The sequence below is a fragment of the Lissotriton vulgaris genome, chromosome 12 (assembly GCF_964263255.1).
Source record: "Lissotriton vulgaris chromosome 12, aLisVul1.2, whole genome shotgun sequence".
Taxonomy (NCBI): Eukaryota; Metazoa; Chordata; class Amphibia; order Caudata; family Salamandridae; genus Lissotriton; species Lissotriton vulgaris.
In genome coordinates, this window is record NC_141700.1 from 166,519,255 (window position 1) to 166,546,513 (window position 27,259).

A 27,259-nucleotide genomic window follows, 5' to 3' on the forward strand; every position below is an offset into this window, starting at 1 on the left:
TGGTGACCGCCAGTAGGTAATATAGGGAAACCTTCTTCCGTAACCGGCTTTTGCCAAATCCTGCTCCCACCGCCGAAAGGAGACTGCTGGGGAACGCCTGCATGAAACTCTAAGTATGCTGGTAAATGCGAGGCAGGGAAACGGGGACCGGACGGTTCGTGCGGCTCTGCTTGCGGCATAAACAGGCGGAAAACCAGCGTAACACAGGCTGCACCTAATAACTCACAGCAACATCGGCAGAGGTACCGGGCTGAAACGATTTAAGGACAGGCGCGGCAGGGAAGCTCCATTCCTGTGTAACTGACACCAGAAGCACGCAGCACGCAGCCGAGAGTAACCAAGGGTTACCCCAAGAAGGGAGCCATGACAAGGGGCAAACAAACAGCAGCAACAGCGGCAACGGGAGAAGCAACCCCGAGAAACCGCCAAGCAGGGAGGGCAGATGAAGCCAAGTCCCTATTCTGTGAAACTGAAAACACAGCGGAAGTCACCACCGAGACAGCAACCACAACTCCATCTGTGGACAGAAGCTTGAAGCAGATGCTATTCCATTACGAGAAACTCCTCAAAAAAGAAATCAATCGCTGGTGGGAAGTGACATCCCTAGATTATTACATTGAGGTTGGCAGAGTTACAAGAGGACTACGAATCCTAATAACACCCACCTATCAGAATCCCCACCCCAAGCTCCTAGAAGACTGGTCTGGCCTTATGGCAGGAACCTGCAAACACATGCTGGGGCTGCTTTCCAAGTACATGGCCATAGAGCTTGAGAAAGTTATCAAGGACATTGAAAAACTAAAAAAAGACCTTGACAAGCATGACGCCAAAGAGGACATCAAAAAAGCGCTTGAACACATGGAGAGCAGACTAGACAAATATGAAGATGAAATCAAACAGAAAAGAAACGAAAATTCCTACGCGACAAACAGGATTATGTTAGTAGGAGGATTCTGACCTTCTGAAAGAAATACGATGGAGCAATCAAGCAATTCAAGAAGCTAGGAGCAACCAAGCAGAACCAAAAAACCACGATGTCAGAATCAGAATCAGAGTACTATTCGGAGGAGGAGGAACTAGCAGACCACACCGGCAGGGATGTTCTAACCTTCAAACCATTGGAAGAATACCATTTTTTACAATTGGGAATGACACTAAGAGCGAGACCACCAGAACAGACATACTGAAGAGGAAGAGGAAGAGGCGCAAGCACAAGAGGAAAGCAACAAGGGGGGGAGGAAGGAAACATCAAAACAGCAATGACGCATGGGAGAACAACACGACAGACCAAGAGACAATGATGGGTGAGCCTAATCTGACAATTTTGAACCTTTCCTCTCATGATCTGACTTTGGCTGAGAAATCGGTATTGGAACTGGGCTTGACCTTTTGCCCCATGGCCAATTTCGATTACAGCCGAACTAGAATCGATGTGTTCCTTTTTGTGCGAAAACTAAAACTCATAAAAATGTTTATGTTGAAGAAGAAACTGGCTCTAGATCAGAGAGCCGGGGAAGTGGGTTGGAGCACGCAGGTGTTCAATATGCTAACCATACAGGATGTGGAAGGTATGGCCTGTGCGATGGAACTTTGTGGTGAACGCATTGAGGGATTGGATGATTGTGAGATGCTTGAGAGTATGGGACTCACACTTGGAGGTAGCGACTCCACCAATTTCAGGCCCAAATCCACCTTTAACCCCATAACCCCACATGACAACCTAGACACTTATCAAGAAATTGTAGTCAGGGACCTGCTACACCTCTGGGAGAAGAGTAGGAACAAACATGCCCAGAATCTAACATCCGCCCAGAGGTCAGCTTTGGGCACCCTCAACAAAGATCCGAGATATGTCATCAAACCCTCAGACAAAGGGGGGAATGTGGTCCTCTGGGACATTAACCTGTATAAACTTGAGGCACAAAAACAACTGGAGCTCTCTGGTAATTACAGAAAGTCCAGGAAAGAGGAATATACTGCCAGCATCACAGACTACCATGAGAAACTACGGGTTTGGAAAGAGGGAGGCCTACTAATAGAAGCAGTGTACAGGTTCCTGCACACCAAAAACCCAGTGACACCTTGTTTTTACATGTTATCCAAGGTGCATAAGGATGACAAAGACCCGCCGGGCAGGCCCATAGTATCTGCGAACGGCAGCCCGTTCGAGAACACCTCTATTTTCCTAGACACCTTCCTTTTTCCGTATGTTCTCAATCTCCCCTCATACTGCAGAGATAGCACAGACTTTTTCAACAAGATCGAGGGGATCACTTGGCAAGACAATTTCTGGCTGGTCACCATTGATGTAGCATCCCTCTACACATGCATCCAACACTCCGATGGTATGAATGCCTGCAGACACTTTTTGAGGGACAGATCTATCTTCGTCTACAAACAGACAGAAATGTTAATGGAGATGTTGGAATTTTGCTTATTGAATAACTTTTTTCCTTTTTGAGGACAGGTGGTTTAAACAGGAGGTTGGGACAGCAATGGGAAGTTGTTTTGCGCCCAGTTACGCTTGTATGTTGATGGGGTGGTGCGAGGAGCAAGTTCTATGGACAGATGCCAATGAACACCTCCCACAACACATTGCTTTCTACACCAGGTACATAGATGACATCTTTTTGATCTGGGGCGGGACTAAGACAGACCTAGCCAGATTCCTGAAATCCTTAAATAACAATGATGTCAACCTCAGATTTACCAGTAAGCAAGATCAGGGCGTGATGGATTTCCTGGATATCAGTGTCAGGATTGAGGGTGGGACAATACACACAAGCCTACATAGTAAACCCACGGCAGGGAATAGCGTTTTACACGCTAAGAGTCATCATCCCACCAACCTCAAGAATAGCATACCTTTTGGAGAATTTTTGAGAGCCAAACGCAACTGTAATTCCCAGGAATCCTTTGAAAAAGAACAGGAATGCATGATCAAAAGGTTCAAGGCGAGATGTTATTCTGACCAGGTACTGCTGGCCGCCAAAGAAAAAGCCAAGGCTAGGGACAGAAGGGCTCTCTTAGTCAAAAACCCAGTAAAGTCTGAAGGGAATGACAAAACCAACTGTGTCAGAATGATCTCCACATTCAATGTGCAAGCTGATCAAATCCGAAAAACACTTAAGCGACACTGGCACATTGTAAAAAATGACCCCATCATAGGGAGTACAGTCAGCAAGCAGCCACAGGATACCTATAGAAAGGCACGCTTCCTGAAAGATATGCTGGTTAGGAGCTACTTAGGGGGCTCCCAAGAAACATACATGGCTACATGAACAGAAAGGCTTTTTTAAATGCGGTAAGTGCAAGGCGTGTGGTACTAGCAAAAATGTGAAGTCATACCCATTACCAACGGGGAATACTGAAGCCATTAGCAAATTTATGAACTGCAACACTGATTTCTGTGTCTATATGATTGTATGCCCATGTGGCAAGTTCTATGTAGGCAGGACCATTTTTCCCATCAAAAAACGCATCCTTAAACATATGAGGGCAATCAGGAATGTTGATGTTAACTATGCGACTGCAAGACACTGGCTACGTTGCCACAATAAAGATGTTAACTGCTTTTCATTTTTTGGAATTGACAGAGTACCTGCTAGCTCCAGAGGGGGCGATAGAGTCAAACAGCTAAGCATTCTGGAATCCCAGTACATCATCCGCCTCGACTCTAAGAATCCCTTTGGTCTGAACGAAGATGTGGAGTTGTATGTCCACATTGGATGAGGACTCAGCGCCTTTCTCGGTAATTTTCACCTATCTTTCTGTTGCTGGACTTTTCTTCCTGCTACTGTGATCACTGATTTTTATGGCTATCCGTCTCAAGGGAGAGGGCCCTCTACCCTGATTCAGAGACAGGACACTGAAATTTCACAAGCTAGCATAGTTTACTCTTCCATAGCTCCATCCCTGGGTCACGGACACAGTTCCGCATTAACCGATACTGAGATACCGAAATTCTCACAACAATCTTATCAGACTAATTCATTTCCGGCCTAGGGGTTTCCCACCTCCCCCTTTACCCTACCCTACAAATCCCTTCCTCGCACCCGCTCCCCTTGTCTTTACCCCACCCGTACTTACCACTTCTTCCCTGTATCACCTTGGTTACCTTTCCTGCGAACCTACAATTTCTTTCTTGCACACCACAACACCACTCACCACTACATCACCCTTAGGTTGAACATCCCGGTGATAGGGTTGTATATAGGTACAAATTAGGGTCACCTTCCACAGAGACTTCTGCATTGGGAGCATGGCTTGCTCCAATGCCACACTGTACCTTAGGGACACCCAGTCTATCCTCTTTTTGACAGGGACCACGAAACTAACCCAAGGCAACATCCAACAAACACAAATTCCGTAGTCAGTCTCATGCACAGATTCCACTTTGCATCATCCCGCTGATCTGCCCAAATTGAATGGCATGTTCTAAAGGTGCAACATTCGCCCTATACCTCTGGTCACATATGTGCCTTCGGCCATTTGGCCTTGACTGTTCTCTGCTGACTAAATGCCCAACGCGGTAACATGCACTAAGCCACTTGGCTGTTTTATACCTCTTGTTTTACATCAATCAATAGCACTGTGGAATTCGAAAATAATTTGTTGCATTTTAAAACTTGGTTTAAATTGTCACTATGTACAACAATTAAATCACTCCTCTAGAAATGTACATAATCTCTAAATTCTAATTTTAAACATGTATGGTTTCGTTTAAATTAACAAGATGTATTGTAATTCTATGACTCAGTGCTAGAGCTGTGAACACTATAGCGAAAACGTTAGTCTGTTTTCCAGTTTCACTGTGACGTTTCGGATGTTGATCCCTTTTCACTGTTTACCACTCTGCACTTTAAAATGGCGGTTTTTACTGTAAGAAATTGGCTTGTGACAAAGACCGCCTGGTCGAAACGGGTCGCCAATAAATATACTTTGCCAAACACGGACTCTGGAGTGCGAGTCATCTGTTGTCCCTGGGAACATCCAGCTGGGAAAACCTTTGTGAATATATATATATATATATCAGTGTTTCCCAAACTCTGAGCAGATTTTAGATGGGTCACGAAAGTCCAAGCAATAAATAAAGATGCCTTTAAATTCTGTATTTAACCTGTCACATGTCCTGCACTTCAAATACAGACTTCTGATGTCAGGCTACGTCTTCTAACAAATTGTTTCTTATTTTAACATTGGGATTGGTGTTTACAAACTCCTCCAACTTTGTAGTCAGTGAGAGAAAAGTAAAGTGAATTATGTGACAATCTTGTTGGGGTACAGGTGTGTGAAAAGAACGGCAGTAGAATGTCTGGTTTTTGTAACATACGACAAAATGTAATTACTTGCAAATGAACTGTACACATTCAGCAGTTAGGAAAGCAAAGTTGAAGCACATTTGTTTTGTAATTCTGTGGAGGAACTAAAGATTTTATATGATCAAAACAAATCAAGACACTTTACTTGACGGTGCAAAAATTATAAATATTCACAGAAACCGGAATTCCACACATTATCATTTGCATCCTTTATGGTTTTATTAGTAAAACTGTATATCTGTGCAAATTTTGTGGCAATTTTAATGGAAAATTGGATGTCTATAAATGACAGTGTGCTCCCACACGATGCTTTAGTCACATAAAAAATTGCCCGCCTCATGTCCATTAAATCTGGTGGGTCACAAATGTTTGTTGTTCTAAAAATTGAGTTGTGGTCCTAAAACTTTTGGGAACCACTGGTCTAAGTAATACTTTCTTCCTATAGCTGTTTCAAGACGTTCACTTGTAAACATTGTAAGCACATAGAAAAACAAAAATGCAATAGGTCACTACATGTGTCCTCAAATTCATCTGTTACTTAAAAAGCATCAAATCAAGTGATAATAGTTATGGCGGACAAGGCCGCTGTGGTCTTCCCTTTATGTCTACTGTAGACATAAAGGGAAGACCACAGCGGCCTTGTCCGCCATAACTATTATCACTTGATTTGATGCTTAAGTAACAGATGAATTTGAGGACACATGTAGTGACCTATTGCATTTTTGCATGCCGCAACCCTAAGAGACAATAATGTGTCTCTCTCTTCCTGTCCCCTGTTGTTTTTATATGATTTTAATTTTATTTGAAGGTCACTTTCTTTGCTCTCCATGCTTGTTACATATGGGGCATTTTCCCCTCACTTACATAAAGGTATCTGTATATAAAGCAACTCTTCGGATGGGAGGCATCACATGCGTTCCCCATTAACTTTATTTCTGTTTTTTTTTTTACGTTTCTAATTTTCATGGAACAGCGTGTACCGTGGTTGGCTTGTGTGGCAAACAAGTGCATTCCTCGTTTATCTGCTGCTTTAACTTAATCGAAAACCTGTTATCAGTGACCGCATCAGTCGCCCGTGGTCAGGGCGAGCGGTGTGCGTGCCGTTTTATAGCGCCCGGGGCTACAGCCTCCTGATGGAGTCTGGCCGGGCCCGGGCTTGGTTTCCTGGTTCCGTGGTAATTCAGGGCCGGTGGTTCACTCCGGTTCCCCCGGTATAAAACCCTCTTGCTCACCAGTTGCGCAAGTCATTTGCCCGGACCGAGGGGTAGGACACAGCCTGGGGTGGGGGGAGGATGCGATGGCGGAACTGCCCATGACCGAGATTACGGTGGAGCCCGCTTCGGCCCATGGCCGCTTCACCATCAGCACCCTGCTCGGCGCGGAGGACGGCGGCAAGGCCGCCTACGCCCAGGCCGAGAATGCCCCCTACGACACTTTCCACGTCAACAACCTCACCCACAGCAGCACTTTATACATGCGGACCTTCGGCTACAACACCCTGGACGTCGTGCCCGCCTACGACCACTATGCCAACACCGAGATTTCGGGCGAGACCAAGAAGATTAGGCCCACCCTGGCAGACCTCCATTCCTGCCTGAAGGTAAGGCACGCGCAGGCCGGAGAGAGTTATCTCGGCGGGTTAATGCTCATCGCTGATCTTTGCACCGGCACGAAATAAAATAGCTCAGTGTCCTGAGCGCTTGCTACAGACACCTGGGTGGAACCTGCCTGTCTCCCGTACAAGTCCCAGTAAGAAAGCTCAGTGTGACGGGCACATGCTGCTGCTGAGACAACATGCCCTTAAAAATAGTAGAACTATAGTGAGAAACCTGAAGGCGCCTTGTCCAGATATGGGTGTGTGCTATGAGGGCCCCTGGCCTTTGGCTCAAATACCAACAGGCAGGGCAGGCTCAGCCCTGCGCCCCATTTTTTGAGGGGCAGTGTTAAATTGGGCTCTAACAATACCTATCAGTTACGTCACCACCCGAGGCTAGGACGTAAGAGCTTGAATCTCTACTTTCTACTTAACTATGTTACCTGGTCCCGGGTAAGGTACGTTGTGTCCCCACGTTTCACTTTTCTCTTGTCCTCAAACTGAGAACCTTTGCAAACGGGGAATTCCCGAGTGTTAGGCAAAATTTCTTATTGCTCAGTGAATACGTATCTAAGAAATTCTACAAGAACGTGAAAACATCGACGAAAAGGGATATGCATTATACACAGACAATCAGTATTAGCGAAGACCGCCCTATTAGCGTGCTTTCACTTATATCAAGCATTGTCTCTGAAATCTAATATGTGTTTGTTACAGTTATTTAAGGTTTATTTGTATTAATCATTTTGAAATCTGCGGTGCAGTTGTGCTAACAATTCACACGATGGCGCCATAGGCTTTCACTTTATCATGCTCCTGCGAAACATCACTATGTTCATTTATTTATGTGTTTTGTGAACGCCGCATGCTTATTTTGGTCATTTTAGTGTGTAGGGCCAATGGTGAGTGCGCAAGTGGCAGAGTTACTCGGCGGAGAAGAGTGCCTGTAAGTGCTGCTTGGAGAAAAGTGTTGCCGAAACGTATTGATCATTGAAAGACGTAAACGCCGTGTTCGTGGAGCTCAGAATTAAGTTTAAGGCCCTCAATACAAGTTGGGCAGAATGGGGTGTTTTTAGCACAGGAGGTAAATACCACGACCCCAGAGTGAAGTGTTTATCACATGTGGTAAATACCTCCTATTTCAAGTTTCCAACTTGAAAATGAGGCATAACGTTCAGAATCCGTATTAAACACACCGAATTCTGAATATTTTGCTCTTTTTACATGCATGCCCCCATCAATTTTGGAAGATTTGACCTGCAAGGGTGTAACAATTATCACATAACTCGTGAATTCGATCCCTGCGCAAACAAAATTCGAATTTAGGACCAGATGTATGAATGATTGATCGCAAATTACGACCAGGAAAGAATTTCACGAACCAATATTTGGGATTAGAGTGGTTCCCAAACGTAATCGACCTCTGACTCCCTTTACTAATTGGCCGTTGGCTCCCCATTACGAGACTTTTTTAGGGCAGTGGAGGGGTTGAATTTGCATTATATAAAACTGCAAAAAAATAACTGTATATGGCTAGATGAGTCTCTGCTTTGAAACCATATTCTCGATCAAGAAGTGTCTTTAAAGCTGAATATCCTGGATACATTGAAACTGAATCGTTTGATTTGTCACTACGAAGAACGTTTTAGGTCGGGTGTTATCCACAACCTTTTGTTTTTAATAAAAAAAGGAAAAGAATATATATATATATATATATATGATATGCATATTTTCAGAGGCTTTCTGTCAGCCCTGTTCATTAACTACTTCAAAAGAGAGTCCTGAGGTAAAATCTCAGTATCCCGGCAAAGCTGAGAGAGTGCAACAGTGAAAACAAAGCGGAGTCACCTTGAGTTTGTAAAGCTGTTTGTATGGAAGAGGTGGCTAACAAAAGGGGAAACACGGATAAGTAGAACTTGCCCTTCAACAATCACAATGATGCAACTAGAACCTCTGTTCCCAAGTCTGGAGGTATGTGCTAATACTGACATCTAGTGGCCGTTATAGAAACTGCAGTTCATTGAAACGATTGCAAAGCTTCTGTGTTGAACAATGTGTGCTGCATGGATAGTTTTACAGTGACCGTGCCTCCCCTGACTGAGTTTGGTGGTGCACCAGGGTGCCGCGGTATACAGTTTTGGAACTTATATGAAAACGCATTTTTATTTGGCCTAACAACGAATCAAAACGTTTGTGGTCGAAAAAGTGCTTTGTACATCAGTCCCTTTGCCATTTACTTGTAATGAGGGTTAATGAGCCTGCTGAGGAGAAATATGCACCACCTGATGGAACTGACTCAGCCCTTCATCCTACTGAGGTCAACAAATTGGCAATATTAACAACTGTTATATATAGCAATTGCATCTCTAAGTCATAACACTTTTATGAAAAGAATTGTCAGAAATATTGCATGGGTGGGAATGGTGATGGCGTAGAGTCAGAGACCGGTGTAATCTTATTTGTGGAGTACCAAATTCGGTCACAAGAGCGTCCATTTCACTTCGATCATTAATTTTACTGACCACAAAGGGGAAAGGACTGGATTGCTAGAGTGAGATAGAAATGCACATGTCCGTCGAGCAACTGGACATTCCTGGAGAATATATCGAAAAAACATATAAAGGCTCCTGCTATCGCACTTGGGATGACGCATGCGTTTTTCAAGCGATGTAATATCTCAAATGTTCAGTTGAAAAAGTAGAAATTATTTGTTTTGGGCACAGTGACGGTAGTTTGGGCCTAGCATTCTAGGCTCTGGTGAACATCAGGAAGAAATGAGTTTACTCCCTGCTCGGCCACTGACATAATGTGGTCTTTTGCATCCCTTGACCTCTTTACGTCACTGTGCAATACGTGGGCTTAGATACTGCTAAGTTTCCAAGCCTCATCGAAAAGATAACTCTGTGGGGAGAGTGCCTTCTGCAGTGAATTTTGTGGAATTTTCATCTCACAGGTTCGAACTGCAGCATGGCCACTCAGTCTTTCATCCTTCAGAGGTTGATAAAATAGGTATTATTGAGCAGGGCAGTCGAAATGCCGCTTTTCAGACTCTAAAACCAGTTCAGCTTGTAGGGTGCGTGCGCTGCAGGGGCAAGTCTTATTAGGTGTGATGTAAGCACATTTCTAGTGCCCAAGAGTACTTAATTTACATTAATGTTATTGTGGCATGCTCAGGGTGAACTGACCATTTTCTGAATTGCGCGAATAACTGGTGGGCAAGATTCATCAATTCTTTCAGGGCCCATCCCCTTCTGATTCAGGGCCTTGTCCCTGCATGTGGACTCTCCTTCGTAGACCCTACTATAGGGGTTTTTCCAGAAGGGATCGTTTTATCTTCTCATCAATCTTTCTGGTCCCCTGTGAGCGAGAGCTCTCACTCCTGGATAAAGACCTGCAGGTTAGGTGTCCATATAATGAAGATTACCGGTAAGCCATAAGACACTGACACAGATACTTTATTAACCTCCTCAAAGTTGAAAAGGCAACTGAATCTTTGGTAGTCAAAGCACCTGTGCTGTAGCACCACCCTTGCACCCTCACCCATCTGATGAAAGCAAATAACTTGGCCACTCACCAGGCAGCTTCACACAGTGCCTGTGAGCTGTTTGGTTTTATGTCGCTCTGTTCTGTGTGCACTCTTGTGGCCTGTGGGTGGGTCCAGGGCACGAGTCCTAAAAAGAGAAGTGGGGGGACGGTGTCACCCGAAGTGACGTTACGACAGGAAGTGATGTCATGAAAGGTGCGCTCCGATCTCGTCCCAGAGAGGTCAAAGAGTGAAGTTCAGCTGTTTGGTATAGGGGACGGCGTCCACCAGGTAAAATAAGTGGGGGGACGCCGTCCACCCACGTGTTACCCCGGCTCGAGCCCTGCGGGTCCGTTGCATAACTTGTGCAGGTGTTTACCAGGGCTAGAGACAGGAACTTGTTTCTTAACACCAGCACATTTTTATGACATTCCACCACATCCTGGCACTGTCTAGCCAGTTTTAAACCGAGAACATTAATGACGAGTTTAAAAACTCAATATATATATTTAAAAAATAATAATTTTACCAGCGCACCCAGACCATTCTTACAGCTTTGGTGACATTGAAGATTCCAAATTGTCACATTTGTTGGAGTGTGATGCTTAGCAGGTAGTGTCGGTATTGGAATTGGCTAGTGCTGGCAGGGACAGTGCATGGTACACGCTGCTGTGTGAGGTAAACATTGGGCCCTCGGTGGGGCTGGCAACGTGGCGCGCCAGACTGACGCACTTACGCCATTTACGAGACCTCCTCGCGCTCTCGAGAGTCCAAGGGCTCCAGCTCGTTTAGTGACGTCTCCTTGGGTTTCAACACTTTCTGGGGCGTCCTTCACCAGGCTGAATATTGGAAGTCCAGCAGCACAGATTACCAGCGTTGCTTCTGGTTCTTGTGCTAGATTTGTTGGAAACTGCACGTTTGTAAAGGTGAGGAGAGGCTGACCCATTCATCCGCTCCTATTGAGTGGTTTACAATTCCTATGACTGACTGAGTGACTAAGGCCATTTAAAACACACTCGTTGTGAGGCAGGGAAATGTGGGCTACGTATGAGATTAAATCCCCATGCTTGGGACCTTGTAAAATAATATGAACGGTGCCAAATGTTTGTCTTTTGGGGGTATTAGAAGGAAATGTATTCGTTTTATTTACTGAAACAAGTTGAAAAGCTCTATTTTAAAAAGCCCTTCTAAAAGTGATGACATTTTCCAAGGCTACCTGTGAAGCCGAAAAAGAACCAGTCCGGCATTTAAGTAATAGCTTTCGCATCAAGGATAAACTTTCCGCGTCCGTCTGTATTTGGCTACACAGGCCCTAGAGCCGGTCTCATTGCTTTAAATGTCTCTCCCTGTGAAAAGTGCACACCTTTCTTAGTAACTTTGAACACATTGGTCGATCCACGTGTAATGTTGCTTAGTGCAGATTTGTGAAGCGCTTTGTGCTTCTGTACGTGTGAGTTTTTGTGATGACCAGTGCTTTAAATGGGCCGGTACTGTCCGGTGCGGAGTAGCGGCACTTTTTTATTTTGAGAGGGAGAGTACCGGCACATCTCAAGAGAAATGCTATACCTTTAATTGGAGAGTACCGGCACTTCTCAGAAACAAGCAGGTACTCTGTTACAGAGTACCTGCACTTCTCTTTTTCCATTTCAAGCACTGTTTGAAGAGAGGCAGAGAAGGTGTGACCTTCAAGACGTGCACCGCAGTCCTTAAAGGGGCTGCGCAGGGTCAATTAAAAAAATTTGAGGGCACGGGCAAGGCACATTTTGGGTGCTCTTGTGCAGGGGAAAGTTGAATTTTATTACCCATGTCCTATTTATTTATGCACGCATGATGCCAAACAGTATGGTAGATTTTAACAGGGTCAAGTGAAAGCCTGTTGAAATGCATCTTGTCCGGGACCCCAAAAATCCTTAATCTCACTGTGGAGGGAGAATGTTTAAGTGGTAGCGATAGGCAGAGAGGGAGAGCGGGTTTGAAATAGAAAACACAGAGCTCATCTAGAGATAAAGTTCACTTCCCCTGGGTTCTTGAAATGTAGGGGGCTTGGGCAATTGATAACTTGTCCTTTCTTTACAAAGTCTCAAGAGTCTGTGGTATGGTGTTCTGATGCTAGGAGGAAGGAATACATTTTTTCTGAGCAGCACCAATTGGTACCATACCGTTTGTGCTTTTTTAAATTTATTGTGGAATTTTAAATAGAGACTAAAGATTACGTAGAAACTAAGCGATTTCGTGTAGGAAGCAAGACTTGGTAAGAAGTTATTGAGTTTAATTTAATGTCATTAAGCCATACTTGGTTGACCTCATTTTTAGGTCTCGCCTAAGGCAGCGCATGTGGTGTCTCTTACGAGACCTAATGTTACCTTTCAGTTGGGTTAAAGGCCACCCATTGCTTACCATTGGTTGGCTTCATTGTCACTCTCATTTGATTGCTTCTTATTCATCAGCCTCTGTAGGCTTTCCTTCTTCATCCTGTGTTGTTCCTCCCCTGGAGCATGGACGCTTTACTGTGCCCTTTCAGTGCTTTCTTTTTCAGGTGCTAGTTTTTTCCTTTTTATTTGGGCACTTTATCAGAGTGTGTTTGTTCTCCCGCTGCATCCATTATGTAATACCCATCTCCTTGTTTTTCTGCCAGTCCCCTCCTGCCCACCTGTTGTCTGTGTGCTTCCACCAGTGCCTCTCACCCACCCTCAATTGTCTGTATACTTCCCCCCCAGCCCCTTTGCCTCCCCTCCTTCATCTGAGTACTTTCCCACCCCTCCTGCCCATTCTCTATTGTCCACCTGCTCCCTCATCCCTTTTTGCCAGTCCCCACCCCTACCCATGTGCTACTCTCCCACCTTCCCTCTCTCTGTGTTGCTTCACCCCATACTCACTCCCTTGTTTATTTCTCTCCAACAAACGGAAGAGTGGTTTGTGGTACAAGGCAACAGGGAGACCGGGTGGAAGAGAAGGATGAGAGTGGGGGAAGACAGACAGGGGAGAGGAGGAGCACACGTCTAAAAATAATAATTAAAAGAGCTCTATGATGTGGTCAGTGCTAATTCCCTTTTTTTCTAAAAGCACATTAGTTCTGCCCGTGTTATAGCTCTTTTAACAAAATAACTTTTAGCCAATAGCTTTCATAATTGAGACGTAGCCAATGCTTGTTAATTTTCTATTGGAGAACAGGAGATACTGGAATGGACTGGGAAAAGGTCAGGCATTGCAGCCAACCCCACTTCGGGCACGGCTGCACACTGTGCGTGCCAGTGGGTTGGCTGCCCGCAGGTTATTAGGCGTAGGGCTGCCCGCTGGCCATATCCTGCAGCGCAAGTGGGGTTGGCTGCCCACTTGGGGTTGAGTGCAGAACCTTCCTGTATATATAATAATCTAATGACAGTAGGCAATGAGATGCTATTTCACTGTCTTTCATGGGTACCATGGTCCGTTATTTAGGTATAGTGGTATAGCAAAATGCTGAAATTCCACCGAACCATTGATTATTTGGTGCTGTGAGAAAACACCTGGGCTCAAAATGTATCTAAACCTGCTCCCTCATAGTGAACAGAGCTTTTTAAAAATAGCGGGCCCTCTGGTCCTCCAGTGGAACCATGAACAGGAAGTACAACCCACATGAGATTCCCACGGGATTCTCCCATTGGCTATATGAGTACCCCGGTACTTATGGGAGGTAAAAAAATAAATAAAATGAAAGCCGTCATTTGATTAGAGGTCTCAGGAGACACTGCTCAAAAAGAAAACCCAGGCCCTTTAGGATCAACCTCAAATGATTCTGTTAACCACCATCACTGGACTGATGTTTAATATAGACAGTTTGCATTGCAAACAGTCTGAATCGATCATAGTTTCAGACAGAACTAGAGACCAGCACACACCAAGTGCATCATCCACCATGCCTAAGCAAGGTTCACCATCAGAAGATGTCGGCATCAATGTGCTCTCAAGACCAGGCTGAAAAAAAAGAGTACTCGGGAGGTGATGAGCTCTTTAGGCTAGTCGTGCTCCAAATGGGAAAGACTGGCCAATATTCGATGGGAACTGGAAACCACTGGAAAGTGGAAGAACCTGTGGACTATGTACCCAAACATTAAAGGGCGTGCATAGGTACATACGAAATAAGCCATCGAAAGACAACCAACTGCTCTGGAACAAGTGCTGTAACAAGAACAGGAAGAAAATAATGACAACATGGAACATTTTGGGATGCAATGCAGACCCTGTCATAAAGTTGTAGCCTGTGGTTAGAGTGAGAGAAGAATATTTTCAAGGGTCATGGAACAGCACCTACAAAAAGACCACAAAGACTTATGTAAAAACAAAAAAGCAGTATTAAAAAAACTTAAATCTAAATCAATTTTCGTTTAATAAACTGTAGTTAAAAACTGTTTAAAAAGAAGAAAAACAAAAAATTACAATGACAAAAATGCAGTAGTAGAGAACTGCAAAAACCTTTTGATTAACTGTAAAATTGAAAAAAACTCAAATTCTACTCAGTTCTACAAATGGAGTTAACTGCTAAGGGTTGGACACGGGGCCTTGCTACAGGCCATGCCCTGCACCCAACCTCCAATGCTGCAAGGGGTTTGCTTTGTTCTAGGGGCAAGGGCAGGGCTTTGCTGCAGGCCAGGCTCTGGGGCCGAACCCTGCCGCATAAGCCCCCAGGCTCTGTCTGGCAGAGGATTGCCCACCCTTGCGGTGTTGGATGAAGGGCGAAGCTGAAGGCCAGCACTGTGGCCAACCCTCTCCCACGTATGGGCAAAAGCAGTCCTCAGGAGGAGAGTTTCAGGCTCTACAAAAATGCAGAAATTCGCTGAAATAGCAAAGGTTACAGCGACATTATAGTTAGGTAAGATAATAAGATTTTAGCTTACTTTGAAAAAACCCTAGAAAGTCACTGAAAAAAAGAAAGTTTAATGTGTCGTTTTAGTTAGATGTTGTAAAAATTTTAAAACAAATATAATAAAGACACTGAAATTCCCCAGTTATAGTGTACTGAACTAATTATAACTTGCGCCTCCACCATGCACTGCTTATGAGCTTACAAATTACATCACTCAGGACATGCTAAATGGCATGATCCATGACATCACTGATCACATCACTGATGACATCATCCAAGCTACTGTTTCACGTATATAAACAGTGAAGCACTGGACACTAGTCACATTAAGAATGGTTAAACATATGCAGTGCACACTTTAGCTACCCGTGAAGTTTTAAGTGCTTTCAGTACTTCGTTAAAGCACGGTAGAGACCGAGCCCTACTGGTGTGAGATGCCGACGTATGCCTCAAATAGGATGTGCCGTAATTCAAAGGCCTCTTACCCAAAATTTGTCAGGAAAACTAAAGCTTCTTCTTACAGCACATTAATCTCCTGTGGAAGTTTGTATATATGCTGAAGTGAAAGAGTTGTCATGTAGTAGTACAGACAATTTGTATAAAAAAAATGGAGATTTATAAAATGGAGATATTTCTTACCAAAAGTTTACTGAAATTCGGAGGCATACATTGTTGTAAAATGTATAATGTATGACAGCCTTACTTACTGACAGCTCAAATCACAGTATGATTAAAATCGTTCTTAAAATGGTGTACACCAGTATGTTCATTTCGGGGACACGTATAGGGTATTTTTTACATAGCTGCCTAGGTTTCAGATTGGTTATGTGTGACATTTTCATAGTTTCAGTGGAGTTATGAGTGACATTCAACAAACAAATGTGTGATACTTAAAGTGACACTTTCTCGCAAACAAAATCAAGCACATTAAGCAATGAAATCCAGGGAAACAGATAAATATCAGAAATTACACCCATCAGAAATTACACTCATTTGAGCAATGAAAAACCCTGAGAAGATGCTGAAACTGCTGCAAAGGGCCAGAAATGGAAGGGCACTAACCTAGTGCCCTTGTAACCTGCTGTACCGTAAAATAAATGAGTAACCATGATATTAAAATAGTCTTTCAGAGGCAGTACTTTATTAAAGTTCTATGCAAAAATGCAGACACCCAGTTAAATCCCAAAGAAAATACTGTATTCAACAGATTGTGACTTGCATTATAAAATACAGTACAAAAGGGGGTGGTGATGGACGGAGCATCTGAATCAATCAAACACTCACACCCAGTCAAAAGATCTGGGTTTAATCCATCACCGTTCTTTAGCCCACTCTGCCACCCCAGTTCAGACATGGCTAAATGCAAATTAGTCTGACCCTGTGCCTCATGGGAACAGTCCAGCCTGAACTGCCAAGCCATGTCTTCCCTAGACCGGAAACAAGCTTCCGAGGACCGGTTTCTGGCATTCCAGCCGTCTTCAGCCCGGCTTGCTTGAATCCAGTGGCAAAGTGAGCAAGGGACTCACGTCTGAGCATACCCTGCCACACTTATGGTGGCCAAAAGCAGTACAAAAGGGGGTGGTGATGGACGGAGCATCTGAATCAATCAAACACTCACACCCAGTCAAAAGATCTGGGTTTAATCCATCACCGTTCTTTAGCCCACTCTGCCACCCCAGTTCAGACATGGCTATATGCAAATCAGTCTGACCCTGTGCCTCATGGGAACAGTCCAGCCTGAACTGCCAAGCCATGTCTTCCCTAGACCGGAAACAAGCTTCCGAGGACCGGTTTCTGGCATTCCAGCCGTCTTCAGCCCGGCTTGCTTGAATCCAGTGGCAAAGTGAGCAAGGGACTCACGTCTGAGCATACCCTGCCACACTTATGGTGGCCAAAAGCAGTACAAAAGGGGGTGGTGATGGACAGAGCTCCTGAATCAATCAAACACTCACACCCAGTCAAAAGATCTGGGTTTAATCCATCACCGTTCTTTAGCCCACTCTGGCACCCCAGTTCAGACATGGCTATATGCAAATCAGTCTGACCCTGTGCCTCATGGGAACAGTCCAGCCTGAACTGCCAACCCATGTCTTCCCTAGACAGGAAACAAGCTTCCGAGGACCGGTTTCTGGCATTCCAGCCGTCTTCAGCCCGGCTTGCTTGAATCCAGTGGCAAAGTGAGCAAGGGACTCACGTCTGAGCATACCCTGCCACACTTATGGTGGCCAAAAGCAGTACAAAAGGGGGTGGTGATGGACAGAGCTCCTGAATCAATCAAACACTCACACCCAGTCAAAAGATCTGGGTTTAATCCATCACCGTTCTTTAGCCCACTCTGGCACCCCAGTTCAGACATGGCTATATGCAAATCAGTCTGACCCTGTGCCTCATGGGAACAGTCCAGCCTGAACTGCCAACCCATGTCTTCCCTAGACAGGAAACAAGCTTCCGAGGACCGGTTTCTGGCATTCCAGCCGTCTTCAGCCCGGCTTGCTTGAATCCAGTGGCAAAGTGAGCAAGGGACTCACGTCTGAGCATACCCTGCCACACTTATGGCGGCCAAAAGCGGTACAAAAGGGGATGGTGATGGACGGAGCATCCGAATCAATCAAACACACACACCGTGTCAAAAGATCTGGGTTTAATCCATCACCGTTCTTTAGCCCACTCTGCCACCCCAGTTCAGACATGGCTATCTGCAAATCAGTCTTGACCCTGCGCCCAATGGGAACAGTCCAGCCCGAACTGCCAAGCCATGCCTTCCCTGGACCGGAAACAAGCTTCCGAGGACCGGTTTCTGGCATTCCAGCCGTCTTCAGCCCGGCTTGCTTGAAACCAGTGGCAAAGTGAGCAAGGGACTCACGTCTGAGCATACCCTGTCCATCACCACCCCCTTTTGTACCGCTTTTGGCCACCATAAGTGTGGCATTATAAAATAAGAAATTGACTATTAAAGTCCATATGTACATACTACCAGTTGGTTTTAAACCCATGTAATGTATACAAAGCACCCTCCACGCCCTCAGCTTAGCAGCAGGGCTGTGCGCAGTAACAGTAGGATTTCTGTGACAAAAGCAGTAACTCACTGCTATCCTCATAAAATACAGTTCTGTGAACATGCGTGGTACATGTTCTTTTCATCCTGTCCTTAAATCAATCTGAGATGCTACTCCCTTAATTACATTTTAAGATTAGACCCCCTTTGAGTGACTCTCTTGACACGATCATCCCTTAAAGGAAAGATTGCATTGAAAACACTTATAGCACTTTTCCTAAACTTTAATTTCCTAAGGTGCTAGTACCAGTTGGTGTTAGCCTAGTCTGGATAATCTTTATCTCGTTAGTTTGCAATGAAGGATTACCGATTTGATAAACCAAACTATGTGAAAGATACGTAAATATTTGAGTGGCATTCTGTTGTTCAAGCTAGCAAAGCTCTTTCATGCCCTGAGGAACTGGGGCCCTACTAGCATGTTCACATTCATTCACATTTTTTTTAAGCAAGCTGCTGCATTGGTTGTCCACCTAAGCCTGTTCAATTTTTGTTTTTAAAAACCCGGATAAATACTGTTGCAAAATTCCAGTGCCCGAGTGAGGGTTGCCGAGGTTACTACAACTCTGCATTCTTGAAGGTGTTAAAGTTGAAGAACCCTTCTGTATTCTTAAATGGAAAGTGCAATGTATTGAGCTTTTTTTATTGGAGGGATCAGAGTTAGATCTTCGTTTAAAATCAACCTCAGGTCTCCTACAGTGTTGGGGAGAGACCCGACTGCTCTAGCTTATCAGAGGAGGTCTTTAATTTAGCAAACACAAGGAATTGATGGACGGAGCGCTGAAACTTTTCAGACACTCACCCCCAGTCACAGATCTGGGTTGAATACATCATCGTTCTTTATCTCACTTTGCCTCCCCAGACCCAGCTATGTGCAAATCAGTCTTGACCCTGTGCCTCATGGGAACAGTCCAGCCCGAACGGCCAAGCCAGGTCTTCCCTGGGACCAGTTTCGGGTTAACAGCCCTCATCAGCCAGGCTGGCCTTTTTTTAATTTGCCTTTTCTGTCAGAAGCAAGCCCTTGTCTTTCTTCCAGTGAACTCAGATAACTGTAATGGATCTAGGTGGACATAGGCCTGAAGCAAGAATCCACGTAGCAAGCTGTCTATGCTCTATCTCCACCTGCAAATATGTCCTATTTTAAGTGAAAAAGGGTGAAGAGAAAAGCTAATGGTTGAGCCTATGTATTAAGCAATGAGAGGGACAACGTGGACCATTAAAGCATATCATGATTCATTTCTATTATGTCGCCTTCCTATTATTTTAATGGGCGCTGGGTATCTGCAGCAACTCCTGGGGGCCCCTGCTGGGTGGGCAGAGAATTGACATTAAAAACATCCTGCTGAATGGTGAAGTACACAAGGAATCAAGTCATATGGCAAATCTATAATTGACAAATTGAAAATAGGCCTGTACTTGGTAGATTGTGCGCAGTAAATGACGCATTTTCTTTCCACGCGTTCTTTCGCCAAGTCTTTCATAGTTAAACTACGACATTGCTTTACTGTCTAAAATGTAAGTAACACTAGTCACAAAGTGGGCTTATCTGCTGTGTTTTTACAGCATTTAAAGTCAGTCTTGGACCTTACGCTGCTATAATGCAGTGCGACTGCGGCAGTAACTTTAAACTACCTGTGCGCGCAAGTACTCGAATCGCTAAAGATGTGTGATAATGCATTTTAATTTAGTGATGCGGGACCCCACATTAAAATGCAGTATTCTTATGCCTGATGTGTAGTACGAGGCAGGGCTGCAAGGGTGTCCATAGGGACTGGTAGTGCATGCCTTATAATTTGCTAATGTATAGAAGTGAAGTAGTGAACTTAGAATTCTGGGTCAGATGACGTATTTAACAGACACATCTCATTAAGGCACATAATAACCAACCTCGGTTTCTGAACGGTAACAGTTGCCATTAATTTCAATAGAGCCATTACATTTCTTACGCGCATCAATACCAGTAAAAAAAAAAAAGTATCACTTCTACTTTATGTGGGTGATTTCACCACTATGCTTCATACTCCGATTGTTGCAAAATGATTTGCCCATAAATTCTGCAGATGCTATGGAATATTGGGTCTATGTCTACCTTGCAAAATACCTCCCAGTCTGAAACGCTTATTACAAAAAGTCATATCCGTTGGATAATAACATCAGTGATGTCATCAATGATGTCATTTAATGTCATGACTGATGTAATATGTGAGGTAATAGGCAGTGCATGGCGGGGCGGTGCAAGATATTAGCTCAGTAAACTAAAACTGGCGCAATTCAGTATTTTTTTAAACATGTGTTTTTATATTATTACCACAACTAACTATCATACACGTCACCCACTATGGTTTCTAGACTAATCTAAAGTCATATGTTAATTTTAAGGTCCTTCTTCTATCTTGCTAATTCCCGGGCATATGCTTGCTGGTGTTGCAGCCGAGCCACTGATCGTCCTTAGACTTGCCAAAGTCATGAGTCCCAATCTTTTGCATAACCTCTTATTTCAGTAATAAAGAAACATATTGTTAGTAGCAGTGCAACTTATTTTATGCACGCATGGAGTTCCGCCTTGGACAATTAGAGGTTAAAAACAGCCGATCCTAGGAAATCTATCAAATATTGGAGGAACGACCGAAAGACAATTTAGCTGGTTCAGATAAACTTCCACTAAAACATGGTCAGATCACCCTCCAGAGGCACAACAAAGTATCCTAGGCTTAAAGGGCCTTTGTCTCATCCCTTTGAATCATAGGTCAAGTCTTACACACAGGAAGTGTTGGGGTGTTGAATAGAAGGATAAAGCATATAAAAAGCAAATGAGTTGGAGAATACAGATGCTAAGCCTGAAACAAGTTAAAGAGAATTACAAAAAAAATCATTAACTACTGGCCAGAAAAGATCAGGTGAAAAGATCCCATTGGAAAGTAAAAAAATAAGTTTAACCGTCCCAATAAAAGTGAATGGAAGTCTATAGGGAAACATGTAGAAATTATTTTTTTTAAAAACATACTCACTGCCTCTATATGACTTCCTTAATAAAACTTAATCTGATTCGTGAGTGCATGGGGAGGTCTACAACAGTTAAAGAGTTAGCTTTAAACTTAGTTTCTTCCATCAAATAAAAATGTAAACTGCAGATTGGGCAATGGGTTTTCAAATAAAGACAGTTAGGAAGAAGAAAATTACAATTACAAAAGCATGGGGGCGGGGGCAGAAGTTGTACCTTTACAACATCAAAACTGTATATCCACAAGTGTATATCTAGAAAACAAGTTCCTATTAATGTTGGTTTCTTTCAGGGAAGCAGGTGGTGACTGCCTCTGGATTCTTCAAGTTTATGCGCATCTGAAAGCTTTTTGCTTAATTAAGTTTTGATCAAGCTGAAGGAGGGCATCATTTGGCTATCAGCAGACATTAAGATCCAGATTTGTAGAGCCCCTTCCTTAGCCAGGCACTTCTTGAAATTAGAGAGCACAAAATAAAGTTATTTCCTCTGACGTCTTAGCTTCCTCTAGCTATGGTAAATTTGTTTCCTAGATATTTGAGGAAATCTAAATGAAGAGCCTTATACAGGAGGCATGCAGTCAGAAAAATGCCGCATACTTCTATTGGTAGCCAATTAAAAGCTCCTTCAACAGGGATTATGTGGTCATGCCGTTTTGTTCTGATTAAGAATTGTACAGCTGAGTAAAACATCCCTTTATGGATTTTTGGAGGCTGGCGAAAAGTACCTTTCCAGCAGTCGAGTCTTTCTATGGCCAGGAAATGGATCCTGTTTTGGTCCATTAGAAAAGAAGTGTCTGATGTTCCCTAGGATTCATAAAGGGTGATTTTCAGGCAAGGCTGGATATTGTTGATTTATTATGGAAAAGCAACACTATGCTCCTGCAAGAGTTCTCCTAATGGTTCTGTGTAAAGACTGAGCAGGAGGATGGGTGGGAGGGGGGCTGGCTAGAGCTTCATGGCACAACAAATGGTTATGGAGTGAATTTCGATAATGAGGTGGCAGTTTCACTTATTAAAATGGGTTAGAGGTAGGGTTGAAACCATTTAAGGACAATGGATCTGACTTGGAGTCCAGCAGACTGGATATTGCATCACAAACGAGACATATTTCCCGTTTGCCATATTACAAGTGCATTATATCCTATGGCCCTCGTAAGACGGCGGGCAGGATATCCGTCGTGCGTGTGAAGGAGTAATCTGTCTGCTGAACTCTAAAATAGGCCACGTGTCTTCAAAGCCGATACCCTCTGTTAGATGAGCCAGGAAGATGTGGTTGATTGTATTGATTAATCCTAGAAGACAGATATTTCCCATTTACAATGTTGTTCTTTCATCAGAATGAATCAGACTCTTTATCACAGTTTTGTGAAAGAAAACACCATCTTTATAAATTTGTGTAGTGTTTGTCTTGCTCAGTGGTACCAAATAACTCCTGATTGACATCCATTATGGACATTTGGGAGATTTAAATTCCCACAGAGTAGGCTGAAATTCTCAGATGTAACTCTCACCTTTTCATAAATACAGCCAGTCACGGTACAAAGGCGTCCTAAATGTCCTCTTGTTTTTAAGTTATCTGTGATCTCTCCTTCCCATGGCTACTGAGGAACGTAGACCTCTAGGCACTTGAGTTCCCAATAGATGCAAGTAACAAAAAGCAACATATGGGGGTAAATTGAATAACTGTTCTTCTATCTCTTGTAGGCAGCTTGAGTCCAAACGAACTCCGCTTGGAAGAAAATGCTTCTTCTCTCAAATTTCATAAATAGTGTTCAAAATCCAGGACTGCTACAAATTCCGTTCCAAGGAGGGCTTGATATAGCAGAATTCCAGGGATTCACTAATGATAAGGTTTCTCTAAACAAATATAAATCCACATTTTTACAAAATTGAGCTTATCAGACCTCGTGGTGATTGCAATAAGGTCAGATATGTCATTTCCTGTATTTTCATGATCACAGTGGGATCAGCTTTGGGTGAGAGCCTTGTTGCCTCTTTATCTGTGATGTACTTCAAAGATAACCCTTGTGGTGAGACAGCTAGGGGAAGGTACCCTAATTTGGGCTGGAGCCATCAGAGTTGGTCTGCTTCCAATGGGGGTCATAGGACTCCTCACGTGCTTTAACAGTGTGATGACGCCTTCCTGATTCACGTCAAAGGAGTGAATTATACTGAGCCCCTTTCAATGAGGCTATTTGCCATTTGATTACTTCTATTACTCAGTAGCGTAGCAAGAGTACTATCGGCTCTTGTGCATTCAAGGAAAATAGGCCTGCTGACCACTGGCGGGATAAAAACAGATCGCAATAATCAAGGTTCTGAGGCACCTTAGGTCAGTGGACCAGTTTGCACTGTACCTGATGCCCCATTGATAGCCACGCCTCCGCCGTTAGCCCTACCATGAAAATCCCAGCAAGGTCATGTAGATATCAGTTTATTACTCAAGGGCAAGCTGAACTTTAAAGCTACTTTTTATAATCTCTTATAAAAGATAGTCTTAGAAACAACATCTAGCCAAATAAATACACATTTTTATATTTCCATTTTGTTACATATACTTTTCACCTTTACACAAGTCCCTAAAGAATCATTTTTTCAAGCAAGACCTGCTAAATCGTTGATCTGTAAGTCACATTACTGTTAACCTTTATTTGTGTTCTTGTACGCATATGCTTGTTTTCTGTGCAAGGCTCCATTACCCAAGAGTTGGGTCTGCTTTGTCCAATAACCACTGAAGGTCATGAATGGAGAAAACAAACAGGAAACTGGTTAGGAATGAAAGAAACTACATGAACTTTGTTATCTGATGTTTGACTAACATAGCTATGCTATATGCCTCTTTTTATATGTATGTGTAATCATAGTTTGTTTAACCTGTTAAGTTTAGGTTACGAAAAAACGTAATAAAAACTATCAACATAAAAGAAAACCAGGAGAAGGGTGTACACAGTATGATAGTCATTATTCTCATGTTGATCTATTTTTTCTGGGGTGGCGGGGGAGGAGACCCAATGGCTGTCCCTGTGAAAGTCCCTTGGAAGAGGGGAACAAATGTCTGTAGGACCGCTCCAATATTAAGGTAAAAATATGTTTTGGGCTGTGCAAAAATCTTTGCTGCAACTGTCTTCTGTAGACCTGTTGGTAGAATCGGTGAAGCTGGTCAGCCCAGAGTATACTGACGTAATGAAATGACGCGTCAGCGATGAGTCAGGAGTAGTAGACATGTTAGTTGGGCATGGTGTACCATGATCATACTCTAAGTGTGGTCACTTTGCAGCTCTGGCATAATGATGTTTTACAATATACATCTTATAAATGTATTGCTCTACTTGTATTGTTTCTTGACTGCTCCCATGTCTTCGTCCTTCAGCAGGACCCCAGCCAGCATCATCCCCCCATTTACGAGTCAAACGTAGACCTACCAAATGGAGAACCCGAAGAAGGCCTTGAGGAAAAGCCCCAAGGAGAGCCCGTCAGGTTTGGATGGATTAAAGGTGTCATGGTAAGTGCTCAATAACTCCTGCACTAGGAGCGTTGTATCAGAGGCAAAGACTGAGGCTTCGAAATAGATCACCAATGCTTAATTTGTACCAGTGGTTGAAGGTGGTGGGCACCCACACTCATTTTTGAGAACTGAAACTTGCTTTTCAGTATCAGGCTTTGACCGAGAACAGGAAAAGAAATGGGAAAAAGAACAAGGAAGAGAATGATGGATGAGAAAGCATGGATGAAAAAGAACCTGCGATAGTGAGATAAAGAGACCGGAAGTGTTGGCAGGTGGATGAAAGAAGCATGAGGTGTAATCAAAACCAGGCAGCCTTGGAATTCAGCCACACCAGTATTTGGCATTGCTGATGGTGGGTTTGTAAGAAAAGGCTGATTCCCTGAACCAAATATTTATTAAATTACACGTTAAACATTGCATGGCCCATGAGTACAGCATTGCTTTCAGAGCTGTGAGTGAGGAACTGGGACACCTACCAGGACCTATCTTCCATTAACTTGATGACGAATGATTAATTCCTGGGTGATTGTTCTCAGATTCTTGGCCAAGGTGCAGGGATAGTTGGATGATACAGGAGTGGTTCAAGGTGTCTCTCTGTGACTTGAGTAGTTAAAGAAGAGTCTAATGTGTGGGCCAAGGGTAATCAAACCAGTTATACCTCTGACATTTGGTCACTGAACTTTAATGTCTAGTCTAGTCTTCACATGCTCAGGCACAAACTCCCCAATCAATGGTGATGTCAACAGACCTTCCCCTCTTGATTCACAAAGATTTTAGTGACTTGAAAAAACGTTTTGTGAATCAGGCTAGAGTGCTCACATCTCATGAAATCTTAAGATAACATTTTTGAAACCAAGCAGTATGGATTCTGCCTTGTATCCTTCTATGGTAATTCAGATAAATGATCTTAATACACAGAAGAGCCTTAAAAAATATTTGACCAAAAATACATATATTTAAAAAATTTGCAATTGCACTTTAATTCGGAAACAAATATAACATGTGCCACAGTTTCACACCGTCTTTTAAAAATCTCATTAAATGCACACATACTACACACATCTTCCATGTATTTAGTTAAACAAAACTTCAGTATCGGAGGCTCTAACATAAAGTTGGGGCAAAAAGAAATGATTGCATGATATGTAATTCTTTGATTCCTCCTGACGCCAATCAATTGAATGTCATTATAATGAGCAATAGGGACAACTGCATACATTATTATTTTTCACATTGTGAGTGATCGTGTCGTTTCCCATAGATCCGGTGCATGCTGAACATCTGGGGAGTGATCCTCTATCTGAGATTACCCTGGATCACCGCACAAGCAGGAATAGGTGAGTTCCTTGTAAAAGTATTCTGGTGAAGGAACATCTGTTGGCTTTGCTCATCTCGCGGACACGACTTCTAAGTATCCAAGGGTTATATGTATCATCAACCCGATTTGCGATTCCCAAATAGCGATTTTTAAGAAATCACTATTTGAGAATCGCAAATAGGTATGTATGTACAAAATCACATTTTTTTTGCGATTTCTTAAAATTCCTTAATTGCGATTTGAAAATTGCGAATCGCAATTAAGGAATACTTTCCCATTCATTTCTATGGGCAAGGAGGCTCATAGGAATGAATGGGAAGTTATTCTCAATTTGCGATTCGCAATTTGCTAATCGCAAATTGAGAATAATTTCAAGGGTGCAGGGGTGTCCAAAGGACACCCTGTTGCACCCCTGAAATATGCATGGGTGCACCTGTGGCGCATATACATGCCCTAAGGGCATGTATGTGCGTCACATGGCACTTTGAAAAATGCAAAAATTTGCATTTTTCAAGGAATTTGCAACTTACCACCCACTCGAAGTTGGTGGTAATTTGCGATTCCTTAAGAACATTTTGCAATTTTTTTTTGCTTCATACATTGCATTTAAGGAATCGCAAAATGTGCTATTCCTTAAATGCAATTGCAAAATAAGGAATCGCAAATTTTGCGATTCTTTTTTTTGCACCACATTTTGCTTCATACATACCATTTAGCAAATTCGCATTCTCAAAGGCCAAAATTCGGCAAATTTCGGCCTTTGCGAATGCGAATTTGCTTGATACATATGGCCCTAGATGAGTAATTCAGAATTGTGAGTCCTGATTCATTTAATAGAATCTGAGCATGTAGCACGGATGAAAGAATAAACGCTAACAAATTGGACACTGCAACATTGACAAACGACCATGTAAATTCCTTGTTTATCTAATTTAACAGTGATTTTTTTCCGATCAATACATTTTAAATCACGCACTATGATAAACTCTACTCTACAGGGCTTCTACAGTTACCTGTAGAGGTTTGTTCCGACTGCTGCGAAAGGCATTAGCCCTCCATTTTCCCATCAAAATTCGATCTGGATACTATGGGCCATTTCACAA

The 27,259-nt window shown here is 43.3% G+C and overlaps 1 protein-coding gene across 1 annotated transcript in view; it reads left to right on the plus strand.

The window, feature by feature from the left end:
• The first annotated feature begins 6,580 nt into the window (after positions 1–6,580).
• SLC12A3 (solute carrier family 12 member 3) overlaps positions 6,581–27,259 on the plus strand; it is a 231,757-nt gene continuing 211,078 nt past the window's right edge. The window contains exons 1-3 of the mRNA XM_086947698.1: positions 6,581–6,921; positions 24,704–24,835; positions 26,100–26,175. Coding sequence (XP_086803824.1) covers positions 6,619–6,921; positions 24,704–24,835; positions 26,100–26,175 — 511 coding nt within the window. The 5' untranslated portion in view covers positions 6,581–6,618. The remainder of the gene's footprint in view (positions 6,922–24,703; positions 24,836–26,099; positions 26,176–27,259) is intronic.